At 43.1% G+C, this 20042-nt stretch overlaps 2 protein-coding genes across 5 annotated transcripts in view; both read left to right on the top strand.

Annotated features, from left to right (window-relative positions):
- The first annotated feature begins 1256 nt into the window (after nucleotides 1-1256).
- LOC143133181 (LRRN4 C-terminal-like protein) lies at nucleotides 1257-4272 on the top strand. Its single transcript, XM_076292950.1, has 2 exons — nucleotides 1257-1403; nucleotides 2761-4272. The coding sequence occupies exon 2, from the start codon at nucleotides 2769-2771 to the stop codon at nucleotides 3483-3485; it is 717 nt and encodes a 238-aa protein (XP_076149065.1). The 5' UTR covers nucleotides 1257-1403; nucleotides 2761-2768; the 3' UTR covers nucleotides 3486-4272.
- Nucleotides 4273-7084: 2812 nt separating this feature from the next.
- The window catches only part of sec24b (SEC24 homolog B, COPII coat complex component), a 23239-nt gene continuing 10281 nt past the window's right edge, over nucleotides 7085-20042 (top strand). Inside the window, exons 1-15 of one of the 4 annotated variants that reach the window (XM_076292140.1) lie at nucleotides 7085-7280; nucleotides 8428-9084; nucleotides 9412-9570; nucleotides 10321-10446; nucleotides 12364-12447; nucleotides 13078-13235; nucleotides 14141-14322; nucleotides 14962-15073; nucleotides 16858-16984; nucleotides 17708-17817; nucleotides 18313-18425; nucleotides 18960-19078; nucleotides 19245-19300; nucleotides 19555-19761; nucleotides 20031-20042. The exon at nucleotides 20031-20042 is cut by the window's right edge and continues 112 nt beyond it. In XM_076292140.1, the coding sequence (XP_076148255.1) occupies nucleotides 7187-7280; nucleotides 8428-9084; nucleotides 9412-9570; nucleotides 10321-10446; nucleotides 12364-12447; nucleotides 13078-13235; nucleotides 14141-14322; nucleotides 14962-15073; nucleotides 16858-16984; nucleotides 17708-17817; nucleotides 18313-18425; nucleotides 18960-19078; nucleotides 19245-19300; nucleotides 19555-19761; nucleotides 20031-20042 (2316 nt within the window). In that variant the 5' untranslated portion in view covers nucleotides 7085-7186. The remainder of the gene's footprint in view (nucleotides 7281-8427; nucleotides 9085-9411; nucleotides 9571-10320; nucleotides 10447-12363; nucleotides 12448-13077; nucleotides 13236-14140; nucleotides 14323-14961; nucleotides 15074-16857; nucleotides 16985-17707; nucleotides 17818-18312; nucleotides 18426-18959; nucleotides 19079-19244; nucleotides 19301-19554; nucleotides 19762-20030) is intronic. The other 3 variants (XM_076292141.1, XM_076292143.1, XM_076292144.1) reach the window with 3 other exon arrangements.

Here is a 20042-nt window from a genome sequence, read left to right on the forward strand (position 1 = left end):
ACCAGCTGTCACCATTCATGGCAGCACTGTTGTTTTGTCTATGGCTTTTTGGAATCGTTCCAGACATGTAAATCAAAGTCGGGTTTTTTGTCTTCAGATCTACATGGTTTCTATATCCTGTCTTCCACCATATTTGGAAAAAAATATCGGTTTACACACTACTGCACGTGTACATAAGTCACCCACCCACCAATCCGCCACCACTTCCACATTCAATGTTGTCGTGAGTTGCCTGTTTCGACAAGTGATGAAGCGTATAAATCTGATGGGATTATTTGTGCCACACTGTATTTTGAACACGAATCAAGGATGATCTAATGAAAACGTATCAGGACAGGGGCACTGTACATGCTCTACCAGTGAGGTATATGCTATGAACTACCCAACTGTTTAATTGTTTAAACACATACACTGAATTATGTAACAATGCTCTTTACTTAACAAGATTAATACTGAAAAGATGAGTGCTCTACATTTCTTCATGTCCACCTAGCCCAACCCATACTTCCTCTCAGTGACCTGAACTACAGTTAAACATTTACAACTAAACAAGAGACTGAACATGCTATTTTAGCAATGGGATGAGCCTATTGAAGTAGGGTCACTGAAGAAGTTACGAAGTGAGCAGTCAGGATGTGTACTTAGGTACGATCACAGATGAGGTGAATGAATAAACAGACCCCTCTGCTCACACATTTGCTAACAGGATTACCCTGCTCACCTTTCCCCCTGTGCCCTTATAAGTAGAGGGGTCTGTTCTCTTACCCCTCTGTGTGGAAGGGGTAAATAGCCCCTTCCCCCCATCATTACTCAATCAGAACCAACCTTCTTGCCCCAATGCACACACACACACACTCACACACTCTTTCTTTGTAATAGACTTGCATAATTCCTGTTGGAATGTGTTTGACTGTGCTCCATGCTGTTTGGATGGACCCGTTCCATTGGATGCCCTCCATTTCCGTGCCTTGACTCTTAAAAACAGGACAAAAAAAATCCTCACCTAGCATTTGCAATAACAAGTTTCGACTGGCCTGTGATGTGCCTAAGAGGAACTTTTACTGTTACAGAGAGAGAAAGTAGTGCCCAGGGAATCATAAACATTTCAGCAGCAAATACATCCCTTCCAAACAATGCCAAAAAGGGATAAAGGAAGAGTGTGTGAGAGAGGGAGGGAGGAAGGTAGGGAGAGAGAGAGAGAGAAAGAGAAGGAGGGGGATGTACATCAAGTGACATGAGGGGGTGTTGGAAGGGAGGAGAAACTTTTGGTGGGAAGAAAAAAAAGAGTGTGCTTGAAATGAGCACGTCAGTCTGAGAGATAAAAGAAGGCAATTCTTGAGGACGACGTCTTTCACTGGCAGAGTAAAGAGGAAGTCATAATCCAGGGGAACTTACATTTTCAGGTAGGTTATGGTGGAAAATACTCCACAATGGTTACCTTTTGTTCTGCATTTGGTTGGTTGCTGTGACAATGAGAGGAACTACTAGCTAGACTGTCAATGTGGTCAAATAATCTCCTTTTACAATGTCTTGTGAGTCTTTGTGAGTAACATCTTACTAGTAAAACGAGACACTGTTTTTGAGTGATATGGGAAAGTTACTAATTGTGCTTTTAAACGGATGCCATTACATTCCCATAGAAACATTGGCTCCAAGCCATTCAATTCGTTGTTACTCACAGGCGGGTGCAAAGTAACTTTTTTGTTGTGTGGGGTCTTCTACATTAACAGACCACAATTTTTGCAGCTGGGGCTTGTCAGCTATGCGGTTTGTGGTTCCATCTGACTGTCCATTTTCCTGTGTTTTGATGTGAAGTAGCCTAATTATTGTCAGAGGTGGACATAAATTCATCAAAAACTATTTTGTTACAAACTACAAATACTAGCTCATAAAATGTAACATAAAATGAAAATACCCACACAATAATCATGGTATACCAACTACAAGGCATATTATTGAAAACGTAGCCCCAAGAGACAAGAAATATTGGCTGGCAGAGGGTTATTAATTCTGTACATTGGGGCTCCTATGAAGTAGATCTGGTAAAAAAAAAAATTAATCAGCGTCCCATATCAATGTAAACGATGATTGAACTGACAAGAAGCAGACTTCAATATGGGAATCAACTGTAACATAAAACTGCATTTCCCTTTATGTGCTATATAAATGCATGCCTATTGCCTACATACATGACTGGCAACATGGGGGACAAACAGAATAACATCCTGTAAGGTGTCCGAATATACAGAATTAATTAACTTGGTGGAGAAAACTCTTTTCGCATCGTGGAGGTCTTTGCGTGGAGGTCATGTCAAATCCATTAAGTGGTTTTAATACTGTCCTGTAATGAGAATGAACATAAGGTCTGATTATTGTAACTGTTAGTCGTACCGAGTTTTGTTCTGTTGATGGAAAAATAAAAGTGAGTTATATGTAAATAACAATCTCTACTGTTTGAGTATTAGGGCCATGGTGTTTACATTTACATTATCTAGGATATTGTAGAAGGACTTTTTAAAAGGTAAAACTGAGCTAAGAATGTACTTGTCTCTATCAAGTCTATAGGTTTGTGATACCATTGTGTGGGTGGAAAAGCAGAATGTATTTCTCCTCAATCAAATAAGACACAAAACAGGGATCTCAAACAAAGATTAAATTGCTATTAAAACAACATTGTTATTTAAGGTTACTTCTTGTTGTGAAACGGGCAAGGTTCTCGTATTGGAATGTTCATCATTCTGTTCTGTTCTGTTTCCATAGAAGCAACCATGCTCATTTGGAATCCCACCTTGCTGTTGCTGAGGCTTCCAGTCCTTCTCATCTGTCTAAGAGAGAGCTCATCAGCCTCCGACGGTCCAATTCATCTGGTGTTTGATGATTATGAAGAGACAACAACAACGCCACCCGACAACAAATACCATGTCACCAGAAGTGCTGGCGATTACAAGATATGTGACTACGACCTGTGTGTGGCCCAAGAGGAAAGTTGCCAGGACATTGCAGCCAAAATGGGATGCCTGTGTCCAGGGATCACACCCCAGACGGAGCCTCCCCACACGCCCCAGGTCACAGGTGTAAGTCCGGCAGAATCTGGACAGGTCACTGTCCATTGGTGTGCCCCCTTCTCCTTCGTGTCCCAGTATCGGGTCACTGTAGAGGGCAAGGAGGGGCAATCCCATGTATTTGAAGGGATGTCCCGCAACGTAACTCTTGCAGGCATAAAAGTGGGCCAGAGAGTCTGTGTGCAGGCCATGAACAGCGCAGGCGTAAGCTCACTTTCCGAGGAGTCCTGCTCCACGTACAGGCTGGAGAAGCATGCAAACACACCCTTGGTGGCAGGGGTCATTGCTGGGGGTCTAGGATTCATTTTGCTCCTCACAGTGACGGCACTCATCCTATGGAGACGGAAAGCATGCTGCAAAGGCGGAACAGACAACCACCAGGGACTGAGAAATCCGTCATTCAGTACCGACGGGACATTGTAGCCTGGATTCTTTGGAACATCTATCACCACAGAAATGTGGAGCGGATTTTTGTAAATCTGATGACTCATTTGAGAGACATGGTTATCACACAGTGATGCCTGCTAATTGGCATGTTTCACTTGAGGGTTATACTGTGGTTGTTTGAATGTGTGATTGTTTTACAGAGGGTACTAAGCTAAACTGATGTTACTAATGATATGTGCTGGTTTGAAAGTGAGAGCCTGGAGCTCCATTGTATTATTTTTTTGTGTATAACAGGGTCTAATTTAATTATATAGGATTTTATATTAGTGGCAAGGAAGAATGATAATCATCCACATAGAGAGGGAGGTTATAGCATGTCACATTGACAGAGCATGGGAGAGCATTATCTTATCTTAGAGATCAGATAAATGTGATACCAAAATAATAGTATTGAGCAATGTTTTTGAAGACTGTAGGAGAGAATTGAGTCACTATGTCATACCCAACCAAGGTGATAAGAGGTGGGCCACGGGTGTGACCTAAGACTTTGGCAATAGTGTTACACAACCACATTTTATTTCTTCTCTGTGATTTTCTGATTCTAATTTCAAGCAGTCAAATGCTTGGCAAAACCCCATGATCTAAAATAAAGCCTATTCATTTTGTAAAACATGGACTGTAACATCTTAGGAATAGTGCTGCCATGAATAGTTGGGTATGAAATGGGTGTACAACACGATTAAATTAATTTCTGTGTCTGATCATTTTAATTTTTTAAATATTTTTTTTTATTGATTTTCGTCTTAATAAAAAGAAAAATATACATGGGGTCACTGATATTGGATGTTATCATGGTAAGGTACACAGACACAGCAGACATTTACAGATAGGCCTCGCCCATGGCTTAGGTTAATTCAAAAATGCACATAAGACTCCAATAAAACAGTCTGTGGCAGTGGAGTGAAATCAAAACTGTAATCATATGCAGTATTTCGAAAGATATCTGTGAACAAAGAAAATTGATTGCACTGAATTTCCTATTGATACACGTCAATATGGCTGAGCCGCTCTATCATAACATTTGTGTATGTTCAGTACATTCACACACGGAGAGAGAGAAGTTTGAAATCCGTTGAATTTTCTCGGATTACAGTTGTGCTATAGGGGCACACTTATCAAGGCAATTTTCACTTATAAGATGATATATCAATGAAAGGCTAATTATGACTTCGCTTTGATAAGCTTTCTACTATTTTACTTGACAACTTAAAATAAAGCTGCCCCCCCCATAACAGAAGCCTTAGTTTTTCAAGTGAAGTGGTGTCCTTTTTGTCATCATCTGGACTAGTTGTGACTGTCAACTATACAGTAACTAGTCCAGATAAATCAACTTCAATATAGTCAACTCAACTGAACCGTACAAAGCAATAACAGGCACATTATCCACTCCCTTAGTTGCTTCAAATTTTAAATCAATGAGTTGCCATCTATGTTGCAATGCATCAAGTTACCCTGGAGATGGAGGACATTAAACTGATTAATGAATGAAAAGTTGAAAAGCTGCTGAGACAGCCAGTTATCCTTTTTAATGCTGTAAAAAAGCTCTTTTGAAGAATAACTGCAAACATTTTTAGGTGTAGCCTGCAATATAGAAAAAAAAAACCCTGAATCAGTCTACGAGAAATTACTAGCCTACACACAGGACTAATAATCACACTGATCACACAGTGTTTTAGATAGGCCTACTCAGGGATGGGCACAAATACATCAAAATGTATTTCCAAATAAAATACCAAATACCCACCTTGAAAATGTATCAAAATAAACTACAAAATACAGCAGCCAAAACATTTATCAAAATAAAATACTGTATTTTTGTATTTTCAATACAAACTCCTTCCATAATCAGTCAACAGATTAGATATGCTGACCCCTCATGTTAGAGATCCCAATATAAACCTCTGCCCTGAGAAATAAATGGTAACTCAAAGAACCTTTCCTTAAGTATACTTATTTACTCTATTGGTGTAATAGATTGCCCACTATGAATCAGTGCCAATAACTCAAAGACAAACAATCCAAATGGATGATTTATTTAGAAATTTAAACTAGGTATTTTAACCTTTTAAGTTATTTAACACCATCACTACCACACTTATGGTGAGTTTCATCACAGTTGAATAATTTTGTATACACCTGAAACTGGTGTGTGCACACAACCTCTATCAATGTAAATACATAAACAATCAGGTTGTCACATTAATACCATCCAATCAGTTAAGCCCATTAGAAGCCAATAATTATGACATTATCAATCATTTCTTATGTAAAATGTGCAAGAGGTTGGAAATCGAGGTTGAAGGTCCTTGTTTGAGGTAGGAAATTATGTTGTCAAGTCACCACAGCACTGAAATATTTCACAGGTCAGAGAACATAGACAAACTTAAAGTCTAGAACAAAACTGTAAAACAGAAAAAAGAAATGAAAATAGCAAACTCAAGTGTTGTGATCTAAGATTGTGAACTCAAGCAGAGACTTTCTAATGAGGAGACACAGCACTCAAAAAATCCTCCATAGAAATGAGGTTAGTTTGTAACGCCAATATGGCAGTTGTCTACACATATCCCACCCCTTCCATGACAAAATGTCTACATGTGAATACATTGAGCAAATCATATGGTGTGTTGTGAAGACATCGTGCTAATCATGTGTTGTGATCTCGCGCTGGAGCAAGGTTGGTGTTGTGAAGCCTTGCACACGCGCATTTCTGCCAAAATAAATACCCGATAAGGGCCCAAAAAGCGTTGCAATATGGCCGTCGAGTGGAGGGACTTGCCTAAAAGGACTTTGACTCAAGTCCTTGTGCTGTCCTTGTGTGAGCAAAGGCGTGTTTGTAATGGTGTCTCCTCAGTTGATGCCTTAAAGCACAACTAACTTCTTAAACAGTGTTGCATTCAGTCCAGCAAAGGAAAATAAACGCTCTACTGGAGCAGAAGACGGAATGATGGTATTGAACAACAAGGTTTTTGATGACTGGATACTGTTCCAAGGATGGCAAGTCCTTCCTTTGGAACGGTATCACAGGGGCTTGATCATGCGTGGGTGCCACAGACAGACAGAGATTTCGTGCAGATAGATGTCATCACAGTGTTTCATAGAAAGTATTTTACAGTATTTTGAAAATACAAAAATACACAACACTGAAGTGTTTGGATACGAAGGCATTTTCATCATCTCAATAAAATACAAATGACAAAATAGTATTTTGTATTAGAAATACTGCCCATCCCTGGGCCTACTCTGGAGGATCCAATGTGCATCTTGGCAGGCCTACACCTGTGGACAGGTGTTTCACGCGTAACCTATCTCTAATAGCCTAATATTGGCTGGTCATAATACATTGTCACAGTTGGTAATTTTAGTAAATTATTACTAGGCTACCATAGGCCTATATGCTGGCCTATCCAAATCTATATGGCATCTTAGCGGTGATCTGTTTGAATCTCATGCATAAGCCTTTTCCATTGTAGTCTTTTATTTTGAAGAGCAAAATGAGATCAACACTGAGCTAGCATAGCAAGTTGGTGGTCTCTGCCTCAGCCTTAATCACAGTCAGCTCTGAAGCTAACCTGATAGCTAGGTTAATGGGGAGGCATCAGTGGTGACAACTCTCCTTTCCCTGTCATAACGTTACCCGTATGCATATTTCATCGACATAGAACTTACTTGGCAGAGAGATGTCGGCGCCGGGCCACACGAATTTGAACACTTCTGTCAATTACAGTTTGAACGCAACCCAGAATGGTGGATCGGCTCCTCCGTATCAGAACGGTAAAACAGCCCTTGGTTGTGGAGATTAAGGCCTTGTTAAATGCTTGTTGAGATGGATAGAGAGAACGTGAGCTAACTAACGTTAGCTAACGTTTGCTATGCTAGCTATGCACCTCCCGCTGTTCAAAGTAATATATCTCAATGTGTGTCTGGTATAGCTGTCAGTTATTTTCATACCTAAATGTATCATTATGGTGGCCAATCAACCGAGGGCATACAATGTTTAAATGCAATATTTCAGTCTGTTATCCTTTAATTGTGCGAATAGTCGTGCTAGATACGTTGCCATTCTCAGCTAGCATCAACGAAAAGCCAGATTTACAATGCTTTTCTATGGAGGTTGCTAAGCACCCTGAGCCTCTGTGCAGTGCGTTAACGTTACCGTTAGCTGCATTTACCAACGAAGCTGTCCTAGCCAGGTTGACTTATCACAAAATTACAGTTGTGAAGACAAATACGAGCTTCATCTTCTGACAGTTTTCCTAAAAAGAGCTCTAACGTTAAGTCCATAAGACACCAAGGGGAAAGCTGATAATGTTGTGACAGGTGTATGATGATGGCTAATTGAAACTGCTAGAAGCTAACGTAAACCCTAACGTTAGACACTAGCTAGGGCTGGCTAATGTCATGGCTGTTAAAACACCCATTAGTCTGGGTAGGTGATGCATAATTCCACATCCTTTTAATACCTGGATAATCTATCGCTGTTAGCATAACGTTAGTGTTAGGCTCGATATCTAGGATAGAAGTTACTAGTTAACTGTTAGCTAGCTATGTACCCTAGGATAAGTAAACTAGCGGTAATTGTGACTGCGTTATGATAAGAGAATGAAAGCAGAGGAAAAATAACGTTATTCTTGAGTGGAACAAAAAACACGCATGTTTTAGATGGTATCAGCAAAGATTTCAGTTATTCGTGTAATCGGGGTGTCAGGAGTAACAACGTTTAACAAACTGAGTTAACATTGCAGATGTATCCACTGTTTAGCTCTCTGGCTAAAGCCATTAGACTCCCTATTAATGTCATTTTGTGGTGTTTTGCATTGTGTACATGGAAATAAGATAAGTAATAATGATAATAACAAAAGTGCTCGAGAAACAGTTGGTTATCATCAGATGTATTCAATCATAAAATACTCTTTTGTAGGTCCTGCGCAATCATACCCCTCAACGTATCCAGCAACTGGATACGGAGCTACCCCTCAACATTACCCCTCAAGTACCGGACATTGTGTACCAGCCTCTGGCAAAATTCCAGTTATGAACAATGATTACGGTAACTACTATAGCCAACACCAACCCCCTTTGCCACCTGCTGCTGGGGCAGTCACAGCCCCCTCATCATATGGGGTTCCCCAGGGATCTCTGCCTCCTTCGCTGCCCTACAACACGGTCAACACCCCAGCCTCCACCGGAGCGCCACTGCATCCAGCAGCTTACCAGCATCCCTACACTATGCCTTCTGCCTATTATGGACAGCAATACCCAGTGTCCCAGTCGCAGCAACCAAATCTAATGCCGGTGTCCAGTGGAGCAAACAATGGAGCTCCCCTGTACCCCATTGTGTCATATCCCTCGGCTCCAGGAAGTAGCCAGTACGGCACCCTCCGATCTTCTCAGGCCCCTATGGGACCTGGACCTGTTTCAGGCCCCAGTGCAACTGTGCCCCCTAGCCCAGCTACTGGACAGTCCATGCCCATGGGAAACGGACCTACTCCCCCCACATCAGCCATTCCTGCTCACCCGGGGTATGGAGCTGCTCATTATTGCCAACCAGCAACAGTTAATGGACAGACAAATGCACGTAAGTATCCGAAGGGTTGGTGAATGAATGAATGAAACATGACAATGTCTAAAAGTCACAAATTGCTGTCTAATTTGGTTTATGCACGGAAGGCTCTCTAGCCACATAATTTATTTTGGGTGGAGCGTCAGCCGTGTTGTAGCGGCACCTTCATGACCAACACAGAGGGGCGCAGCAGTGTTTACTGACACTCCACCAGAAACATATGAGCTGGCTGAGGCATAAACCGAATTCTGAGACACTTACACAATCTTAAAAACTATAACAAATCTTAGATGTGCACTAAGGAAAGTCCTCCTTTTTTTTTGCTGGTTTTCTTTGTGACAGTCCAAATTCAAACAATGCAACATTATGACCAAAACATCCATGGTCAAACGACCTATTCCTATGGAGGGATACCCCCCAAAACAGAGGGGCCTGACGGAGACCAGACGCTTTCAGGAACCCCATCCACCTCAGTACACTCCTCACCAGGCCACCAGCCAGGTAAATATCATTTTATTATGCTTAAAATGGACATACAAGGAGTTCTTTTACATTTAGCATATTTGTTTCAAAAATTGACAATTTCTTCACAAATGGACAAATTAGAAGAAGGTAATTATTATGTTTTCACAGGAGTATGTGGATGCTGCATGTTACCATTGTTGTAGTTCTAAAATGCTATTTCACTACATGTTTTATAACAGTAACTCTATGTATGTATGTGACAAATAAAAATCCTTGAGACCTTCAACCTTGAAAATTGGGAGTCCATTGATGACTGAGTGTCATATAGTGATCATATAAAGAGTGTGTTTGTGTGCTTACCTGCTCATAACACAGGTGCACGCCAGATGTTCTACATGTAACATACGATAGATATTTTCACTCCTCTCTCGCTTATAGATTTTATAATATACTCTTACTTGCCATAATGGCAGGTACATTTTAGTTTGTTCTATTTTCATAAGTGGTCTTGGATGTGTGCTTGGCTTGGCACCATTCATATTCACTATGAACTTTTTCTTGGGATACCTTTAATCTTTGCCCAACTCATGATTAAACCATTACCCATGAGGTGGCCGTCCTCTTTGGGGACAGAGAGAGAGTGTGGGTGAGTGAGTGTGTGTGTGTGAGAATAAACCTCCTGGCCCACCTGCGTCCATGTTGACCAAGCACTCCTGCATTTTATCCCCCCCCCCCCTCACTCTACGATGACATCTCATCTGTTTTTGTGCCCTTCCTTTCCCACAGGCCTGCCGTACGGATACATTACAAATAGCGGGGTTAGCTCCGCCCCGGTTGCATCCGCCACACCCGCTGGACACTCCTCTTCGAGCTCAGAGGACGAAGACGACGAAGATGAGGATGAGGAAGCAGGTCGGCTTCAGCTTGTTATCCCGATCCCCCCCCCTACCACCCCGCCTCATCCTCCTTCCTCCATCTTTCCCCTGACCCTTCACTTACCCACCATATGTTCACCGCACTGCATAGACATGTTCTCTGTTCCACACCAACTCATTGTTATGATTGTATCCTATTGCCACCACCCCTTCATTCACATTGGCTTGTTTGCTTGCCGCCCTGCCTCCGCTCATGTTATCATCTCACCCCTTCATGTTCCCGCCTTCATGCTGTCTGTCACATGTCTGGGTCACGCCCATTTACAGTGGCCTCAGGAGGTTTACCGCTCATTTTTCACTGCTTCTTCGCCGCGCCAAGCCGACTGCTCTGATAGATTTTTGTTCGTCACAGTGTTGGGATTTCTTGTGTGGGAGGGTTTGTGGAATTGGGTGTCCCAAGACAACAAAGTGCTCAAGAATGGAAGGAATCTTCACAAAGAACCAGGAGGGAAAAGAAGAAACTAGTGGTTTCCCACAACTCATTCCATGAGTCACTCTAAACCAGCTCCACTTTCCACCACTGTTTCACCCTTACATTGGATCCAGCTGTTTTTCCCTAGTTGAACTTGCATTTGCAGACCAAGAAAAGCAACGATGGTTCATGTGAAAAATCCCACAACCTTTCGACCCCAGTGGCCGACACAGAAACATATTAATGTACGGTTCATGTGGGTGGGCCATTCATTCCAGCTCTTTTTCCATCCAGTGACATAGTGTGTGTGTGTGTGTGTGTGTGTGTAGGGGGGGGGGGGATTGTTTGCTGGGACGGAGGGTGGGGGGTGAAGTGTTATTGCAGCCCCCCCTGGGACAGTGGGTCCTCACTGGGGTGTTTTAAATTTAGCTCGTCTCTAATGAAGCTCTTGTTCTGAACTCATCAAGCGACTCCCAGCGGGAATAGCTTCCACACGGTCATGCTGCCCTGCTCACATTCACCCTAGTTTAATTGTCATAAGAAAAGTGTTTGGTTTTGGTTTCCTTCACGCTCCATTAAGCCTCCAGCACCACTGGCTGTTTAATTACTACATGCACTGTTTTTTTGTTTTGTTTTTTTATACCTCCACTGTCCGACCCCCCCCCCCCCCCCTCCATTCTCCGAGCAGGGCAGTTAATCCACTAAGGTGATAGGTTTAGCCAGGGATAACTGGGGCTCAGCCAATGAGCACTCGTCTTCTTCGTCTTCATCTCCCTGATGTGTTTGTCACTCGCTCCCTCCCTCTGCCGCACTTTCTCGAACCTTCTGCTGGCTACTCTAACGACCTAGTCGTCCCACCTCTTTGCTTACTGTCTACACACACACACACACACACACTCACACAATTACTGGATTAAGGAGCTCCACAGGTCTCTCGCAGCATTGGGGCGAGGGTGTCTGTACTGCTGTCCTCTCTGGTCCCTCGTCATTTTTAGAGAGAGGGGGTGCTAACATGGCTGCTGTGTGGACGATGGAAGGTGGCAGTATCCTGGACGCTGCATGTGGCTTGGGCAAGGCGCCCGAGGGGCTACGACAACCGCAGCCTGTGTTTCAGCGTGTTACTTATAGTAGTTTGATTGTAAATACTGTGTGTTTGTGTGAGAGAGTGTCTTCTGTGTGAAGGTTTCTGTAGTGTACTGTGGAGTGCAATTAATATAATGGTTTGGGATGGAGATTAGTAAGTGTGGTCAGTTGGTCTGTATGTGCATCTCAACACAGTGCTTCACTTCAGTGCTATTGTGCCTTAATGTGTTTTAATGTAGGGGTGTGTTGTTTGTAGGCATGTGTTGCATAGGTTGTATGTGTGTGTGTTGGCTTGAGTTGAGAGATTAATATCTCTCTCTCTCTTTTTTCTCTCTTTCTGTGTGTGTGTGTGTGTGTGTGTGTGTGTGTGTGTTCTCGTGTGTGTGTGTTCTCTCTCAGGTGCAGACAGCTCCTCCAGCACTACTGGCAGTGCCTCCCCTGTGCCCAACAGCTATGAGTCCCTGGAGGGTGGGAGTTACACAGGTGCCCTCGCCTCACTCTTTATCTCTCCTCTCTCCAGCTGCTTTCTTCTGTGTCTATCATGTCAGCTCTCTCTCTTTAGAAACAGATCTCTCATTACATTTTATGTATGGGGACAATATTCCACTCTAAGTTGATTGATTGGTTGATTAATTGGTTGATTATGGGGATTTCTTTTTATTGACATGAACCCAGGAGAGACTGTGGTGACAAAATGCAGGAATGCAAGATACAAATCTTGCTGTTGTATTGCAGTTGATAAACAAACGGGTGCATAATTTGAGCACACGCTGTGCTGTTCCCCCTTTTTCTCTTTCACTTCTCCAAGTCTCTCATCCGCTCTCCCTTTGTTTCAAATCAGGTTTTTTTTTTAGTTCCATGCAATGTATTGAAGGGACTCAAATGTGGACACAGTGTATGTGTGGTATATCAAAAACAGCATACACAAAGCAATCATTAAAGCTCACTTTCTTTCTTTCTTTCTTTCTTTCTTTCTTTCTTTCTTTCTTTCTTTCTTTCTTTCTTTCTTTCTTTCTTTCTTTCTTTCTTTCTTTCTTTCTTTCTTTCTTTCTTTCTTTCTTTCTTTCTTTCTTTCTTTCTTTCTTTCTTTCTTTCTTTCTTTCTTTCTCTCAGACCCAGCATCCATTCCACCCCATGGAGATCCGTCGCGGCAGGCTCCTTTTGGCTACTCGTACCCGCCCATGCAGCCCAACTACATCCAGACAGCTCCCAGGTCAAACCCCACCCCCTCCTCAGGCTTCCACCAGCCTGGGTACCAGGACATGTCACAGGTGAGGAGGGGAACCAGACCAAGATCTCTGCTGGTCTGAACCTCAGTGCAGATATGAGTCATAACCAATTCATCTCTGCTGTCTTCACTGTTTGGTTTAGCAGTTTGGGGGAAAAGCCAGCAAAACAATATCTAGGTTGCCATGGTTTTCTCCAGAAAATGTATCACTGCAGAATGGACAATTAGTTTCCTGATTTGAGTTAAACAATTTTCATTGGATAGTTTTCTCAACCAGTATGGTTTGAGCAACACTGCTTGATTGGCTGTATTGTCACACTATGTCCACAGTACGAATACTGAGTGAGAGCATATATGTAGGGTGATGTGAAGTTGATGGTAAGGGTATTTAGCAGTTTAGGGATAGACAAAAGTTAAGGGTGGTAGATTGGTGGTAGATGGTCTGTAGGGAATTTATATTAAACAGTAAAGCACTAGCCATTAAAATTAAATGTTAGTTCTCTATTCAAAGTTTTGTTTACCTTTGTATGTGAACTCCCATGACATAACCCCTTGAAAAGCAAGGAGTCTGAACTGACTGTGACAAAAAATTGTAAAATCATTTGACTTTTTAAACTAGCTTCTAAATGCATGTTATTGTGTCCCAAAATCAATGGTGCCTTTATGGCCAAGTCATGTGGATTAACAGTATATGATATAAATAATAATGTTCTATTCATACAAGTAAAATTCATAAAAATAACTAACAAAGAGACTGTAATATGTCTCTCTTCTCTAAGGCTAATAGTGAAGTTTTAAGAGCTTGCTTTAAACTACCATCTGAGGAGGCTATTGTACGCACGACCCTGTTGCTGTGTTGCAATGATAAATGTAGGCTACTCTGGAAGCCTGCAGTAGAGGTTTGTGGTCCTCGCGTCTCTAAGTCATCGGTGTGTCTGGGTGTCCCAGCCTTTCCCCAGCATGTCCCAGCTGTCGGCGGCCCTGGGCGGCCTGAGCGCGCCCGAGCTCACTGTGGACAGCCTGCGGCCCGTCAACCTGCTGCAGGAACGCAACATCCTTCCCCCCACCCCCACCGCCCCGCCCGAGCCCAACCTCAGCGCCGACCTCAAGAATGTCAACTGCAACCCTGAGTAAGGCCAGATGCTCAAAACCACTGTATGTTTGTGTGTCTGTTTACATCTAGGTTCAAGTATGTGTTGTGTGTGTGTGTGTGTGTTTGCTTCTGTATGTGTGTGTTTTCTTCTTTGTATTTAAACTTGAATCTGCATACCTAAGAGCACAGTGTATCTAACACTCCTATCAAACCACTCATACATATTTAACTAGTCACAATGACGTACACAACTAGTCATTACTATGAAACAACTTGTCACCATTCTACGTTCTTGTTGTAACACGCATTATTAAAAGTGATGAAATGCACACCTGGTAATTATAGAAGAATGTCTTGAAATCACTGAAATGCACACCCCCCCCGAGGTGTCAATATATTTTATTTATCTGGTACTTTTCCTCACACACACACACACACACACAAACACAGCCTTGGCTTTCAGAGGAAAATAGTCCTGGTCTGATCATTAATTCATAGCACCTGGCACCCATCTCAGTACATTTCACTGACCAAGCAGAAATACAGCTGTCAGAATTAGCCTCAGGCTACATATTTTAAGGTTTCCATTTATCCTTACTCTCTCTCTCCATTCCCCCCCCCCCCTCTCTGTCTCTCCCTCTTTCTCTCATCGTCTCTGTCTCTCCATCTCTCTCAGCACGTTCAGGTGCACGCTCACCAACATCCCCCAGACCCAGGCCCTGCTGAACAAAGCCCGGCTCCCACTGGGCCTCCTGCTGCACCCCTTCAGAGACTTGAGTGTGAGTTCTGTGAGTTATCGTTCCCTTTCAATCCCATTACTTTATACAACAGCGGGGGGCCACAGCTAGCTTTAGTGTCAGTTTGCGAGTTCACTTTTAATGATGTGGCTCTATAGAATAACTGTGGCCCAGAGGTAGCTTTACCATGATGTTAATGAATGATCTTGTGTATTGTGTTACATTATTATGGTCACCAAAGTCCTTTTAGGCAAGTCCCTCCACTCGGCCGCCATATTGTAACGCTTTTTGGGCACTTATTGGGCATCTATTTCGGGCAGAACTGCGCGTGCGCAAGGCTTCACAAATCACGACACACCAACCTCGCTCGAGCTGCGAGATCACAACACATGATTGCAGGACTTAAAGTGTTCAAGCACCGTGCCTGAATTCAGCTGTTATGCATAAGATTTGAAAATAGGCAATGAGACTACAGTATGGCGTCGTCATAAATACTCATAACTACAGGCACAGACATTTTATTGATTTAAGCCCTGTGATTGGCATGATGTATTCACAACATAACCACATGATTGGCACAATGTATTAACATGTCTCCTCATTAGAAAGTCTCTGCTGTCACATACATTTTTGTTGCTCTGATTTGGCAACATGGCTAATTGGATGGCAAGAAAAATGAAAATGTTTAGCCTGTGTAATGATCTCCCCTAGCCTGGCGGGCCATCCTATATCATTGACATGTATAGTCTGGCATCGAATCATTCACCTCGCTTAATCCAAGGGGCGGGCAGAGAATTGTCTTTCAAACTGCCTAGGCATGCAATAGGCCAGCGCTACGACCATATCCGTATCCGGTCGGCAAAACGGCAAATACATCCTTCTTCGAAAGGAATGACTTAAGTGCATTGTGTTGATCTACTTTCAAAGAAAAGCACTTCCAAAGCAAAGTCCAACTCCTCCAAAGTTGACGCCAACGCCGATTCAAACAACCGCTCTTCGTTTGCCATAGCCACCTTCCTTGTTGTTCACCGTCGCAGGATGTCGTTATCCTGTTAAGCCCGCCTTAAGACTCTCTAACGAAATAGAGCGCTGTGATTGGCCGTCATCCACGGTGTTAAGCCAATAGAAATTCCTATGGTTCGATACTAGACGTACAAGCTGAGCAAATTAATATGCCGCCGCTAGGGTGCGTCTAGATTTCTAGGCTAGATCTCCCCCTTTCTTAGTCTGTCTTTCACCAGACCAAGCTCAATCTTTTAAGATTGAACATTGGTCTGGGGAGTCCGCTATGTATTTTCTACTGCACAAGAGGTGTGATCAACGGGTATAGTTCAAATGACTCTGTACGTAATTGGATAGTCATTCACCAATCTGACCAACAAACCGGGTGACGTTTGCAGAGCGGCGTGAAAACTCCAGGCTCTCCCGCTATCGTCATTATTTTAAACCTGTCAATAGCGCGCCAGGTGAATAAGCCAGCTTGTGAACTTGTAACGGAAGCAGCAGAAAAAGCTGCACAGGGTTCAGAAAAAGATGCACAGGTTTCCAGCCTGAGCTGCAGGGCGAAAAAAGAAATCGCCGGCAGATCAGGCTGGGTTCACCCAGCCTACCCATTTCTCAGTGGAGGCAAACATTGAGACTCGGGGCTGGTTTTCCATTGATTAAGTTTAGTGCTTGACTAAGACAGAACTCAAGTGAAGATCTCTGTTGAAAATATAGATATTTTTAATCCATATATAACTAACTGGCTCTCGGTCACCTAAATTCTCTGCTCCACTCTTGTGGACCATCACTAGTGTCCAATGTTTTGAAGCCTGCCCTCTGCTTCTTGGCAGCAGCTACCAGTTATCACCTCCAACACCATAGTGCGCTGCCGTTCGTGCCGGACCTACATCAACCCTTTCGTCTCCTTCCTGGACCAACGGCGGTGGAAATGCAACCTGTGTTACCGGGTGAACGATGGTACGTCGATCTAAACATCTCTTCCTCTAAGATAGACTTTTGACAGTTTTTTTAGCTCTGGTTTTAGCGGTGTCCTGAACAAACAGGGGAGAGACTATACGTCTATACGTCAATAAACACTTTGCCTGCGGCACCATTTTAGAGAGCCTTAGACAGTTCACAGCTCTTTGTGTTCTCTTGGTGCTGAGCTGGGTGTTGGCGCTTGCTGTTTGTGTTTTGACTGGTGGTAGTTAGGGTTCTGGAAGGTGAGCAAGGTACCAAGCAAGAGGTTGTCATTTCCTGGTTGCGGGAGGCAAGGCGCTGATTCATCTGGAGTGTGAAATGGGTGTGAGGGAAGTCAGGGTAATGGAATTAGAGAACTGATACATACATTGGTCATCTTGTTGGTAGTCTTTCTATTTAAAATGTTTTAAATGTAATTAAAATAATGATTTAAAGTAAGAACAGTCTGCTTTCCTGTGATTTATTTTAGTGTGTGTACTTATGTGTACGTATTTATGTGAATAGCAGGTGCTATGTCATTGTAGTTAAGGGAAGCCTTTGTTGTACAAATCGGTTGTACAAAACATGTGGAGAAATTAGTCACCGCTGTAGTAGATGCGTTTTCAGTGAATCGCCACACTAGTGATTTGCCAACAAAACTCTGTTTAATCTCTAACTTGGCCTAAGCCCTTTAATCCTGAGGCAGAGAAGCGTGACGAATAGATTGCTCATTTCTTCCAGTTCCGGATGAGTTCATGTACAACCCAGTGACCCGCTCATACGGCGAGCCGCACAAAAGGCCGGAGATCCTCAACTCCACCGTCGAGTTCATCGCCTCCTCGGATTACATGGTGAGTCCTCTATGAGTCTGGCTCGCTGGAAGGGTCAGTACCAATTAAACAATACAGTCAGTCGGTCATTAAAGGTTTCTCATCAGCACTCCGTCACCTCATCTTTCACCACATGTTATCATACACCATCCTTTTTGGTCATACATTTTTTTTTTTATTAATCAAAAAGTTCTACTTGTGTTCCTTTACGGTGCTGAAATGATAACGGAGTTTAATGAACAGATCGTTGCAATAGAAAAAATATATCAGCATCAGATTGACTGATAAGAAATGTCTCTTAGGTAGCAGCCTGCAGGGTAAATGAGGTCTACTCACTAATGAGTGTTTTAATGGTGGAAGACGTAGGCCACATCTCTGTGCTTAATTGGATAAGAGTCACATTGAGGGCAGAGACCCTTTCTTCTCTCCTCACCTCCACCTTCATTCATTTTTCTTTTCACAGGTTTCATTTCTTACTCTGTCGCTTTTCTCATTCCTTTTCCTCCCTCTATCTAGTTGCGGCCGCCTCAACCAGCGGCCTACCTGTTTGTGCTGGACGTGTCTCATAACGCGGTGGAGGGAGGCTACCTGAATGTCTTCTGTCAGTCCCTACTAGACAACCTGGACAAGTGAGTGCTCCCACTCCAATATCTGGGTGTGCCGGAACCACAACCAGTGCCGCCCCCTATTTGCAGTGCACACAAGTGTGTTCTATTTAACTAAGGTTGCCTTCCGTTTAACGAGTGCGATAACTCCCCCCTAGCCCTGACCCAGCTGGTCTCATTACATTTTTGTTTGCAGACCTGCGTCCATTTATGTCATAAACTCTAGCTTCTATTTACCAATATCGCTTGGCAACGTCGCAAAAAGGGCAGTTTATTTCCTGGTTTTGGAACAAACCGTAGCCCAGACCACGGTTTTCTAATGGACCCAGGTCTGTACACGGGTTCGGTAGTCTGCGTTCACATTACCAAAATTAACCAAACCATCGGTTCATACGAACTTGGGTACGGACCAAGTGGTCTAGTGTGAATCAAGCGCCCGAAGAGCTGTTGTTTGCTGTGTCATAAGATGACTACGGAACATGAAAATTGGATGACTACGGAACATGAAAATTAATTAAGCTTACTTAACTTAATTTCCTTATGCCTAACATGTTCTAGGTTGCCAGGGGATACGCGCACACGAGTGGGCTTCTTGACATTTGACAGCACCATTCACTTCTACGACTTGCAGGAGGGACTTTCCCAGCCTCAAATGCTGGTGGTCTCCGATATTGATGGTGCGTCACTAAAACTGGGAATGTTTGTTTGTTTGTTGTCCCTGTTCCTCATCTTCTGTTTATTTTTGATGAGTCATAGTGTTGTTTGTAATGGAGTTGTTGTGCCATAAGATATATATGGCAGGTCTTGACTTAATTACTGTTTGGTTTTTGTTTTGTTTTGTAGATGTTTTCATTCCGACCCCTGACAATCTACTGGTCAATCTGAAGGATAGTAAAGAAGTAAGTTTATCTCATTGAGTTCCTCATATTGCCACCATCATTCAAATAATGTACTGTACTGCACCGGAGGGACTTTTATATATATTTATATATATATATATATATATATATATATATATATATATATAGCATACACAGAAATATTTAATTGTATATAATGTATTGTATACTCAGCTGTCTCTATTGTGGTTCACGCGTGTGTTTGAGTGTACTAATCAGTGCAGTGTGTGTGTGTGTCCTCTGCTGTGTCCTAGCTGGTGAAGGACCTGCTGACTGCCCTCCCCAGCATGTTCGCTGAAACGCGGGAGACCCACAGTGCCTTGGGCCCAGCGCTGCAGGCCGCCTACAAGCTCATGTCCCCTACGGGCGGCCGCGTGTCCGTGTTCCAGACCCAGCTGCCCACCCTGGGGGCCGGCAAGCTGCAGTCCAGAGAGGACCCCAACCAGAGGTCCAGCACCAAGGTAAGGCAACGGTCTACTGCTACCACTACCACTGGTGCTGCTGCTGCTGCTGCTGCTGCTACTGCACATGTGTGTGTGAGTGTCACCAAATTTGGCTGGCCAAGACTTTAAAAGGTGTCTGAGATTGTCGCAATCACATTTATGCACACACTTATAGTATCAGTGAAAAGCCTTTGGTGTGGTGCTATGTGCTCCTACACATGCATATGAGCCAGAGAAATTCTGTCATGTCACTTATATATATGTGTGTGTGTTTGTGTGTGTTGCAGGGGGTTCAACAC

Source organism: Alosa pseudoharengus, unplaced genomic scaffold, assembly GCF_046254945.1.
Source record: "Alosa pseudoharengus isolate Yale_2024_CS ecotype anadromous, Long Island Sound unplaced genomic scaffold, YU_APseudo_1.1 YU_APseudo_1.1_scf_19, whole genome shotgun sequence".
In the NCBI taxonomy this organism is placed as follows: domain Eukaryota; kingdom Metazoa; phylum Chordata; class Actinopteri; order Clupeiformes; family Clupeidae; genus Alosa; species Alosa pseudoharengus.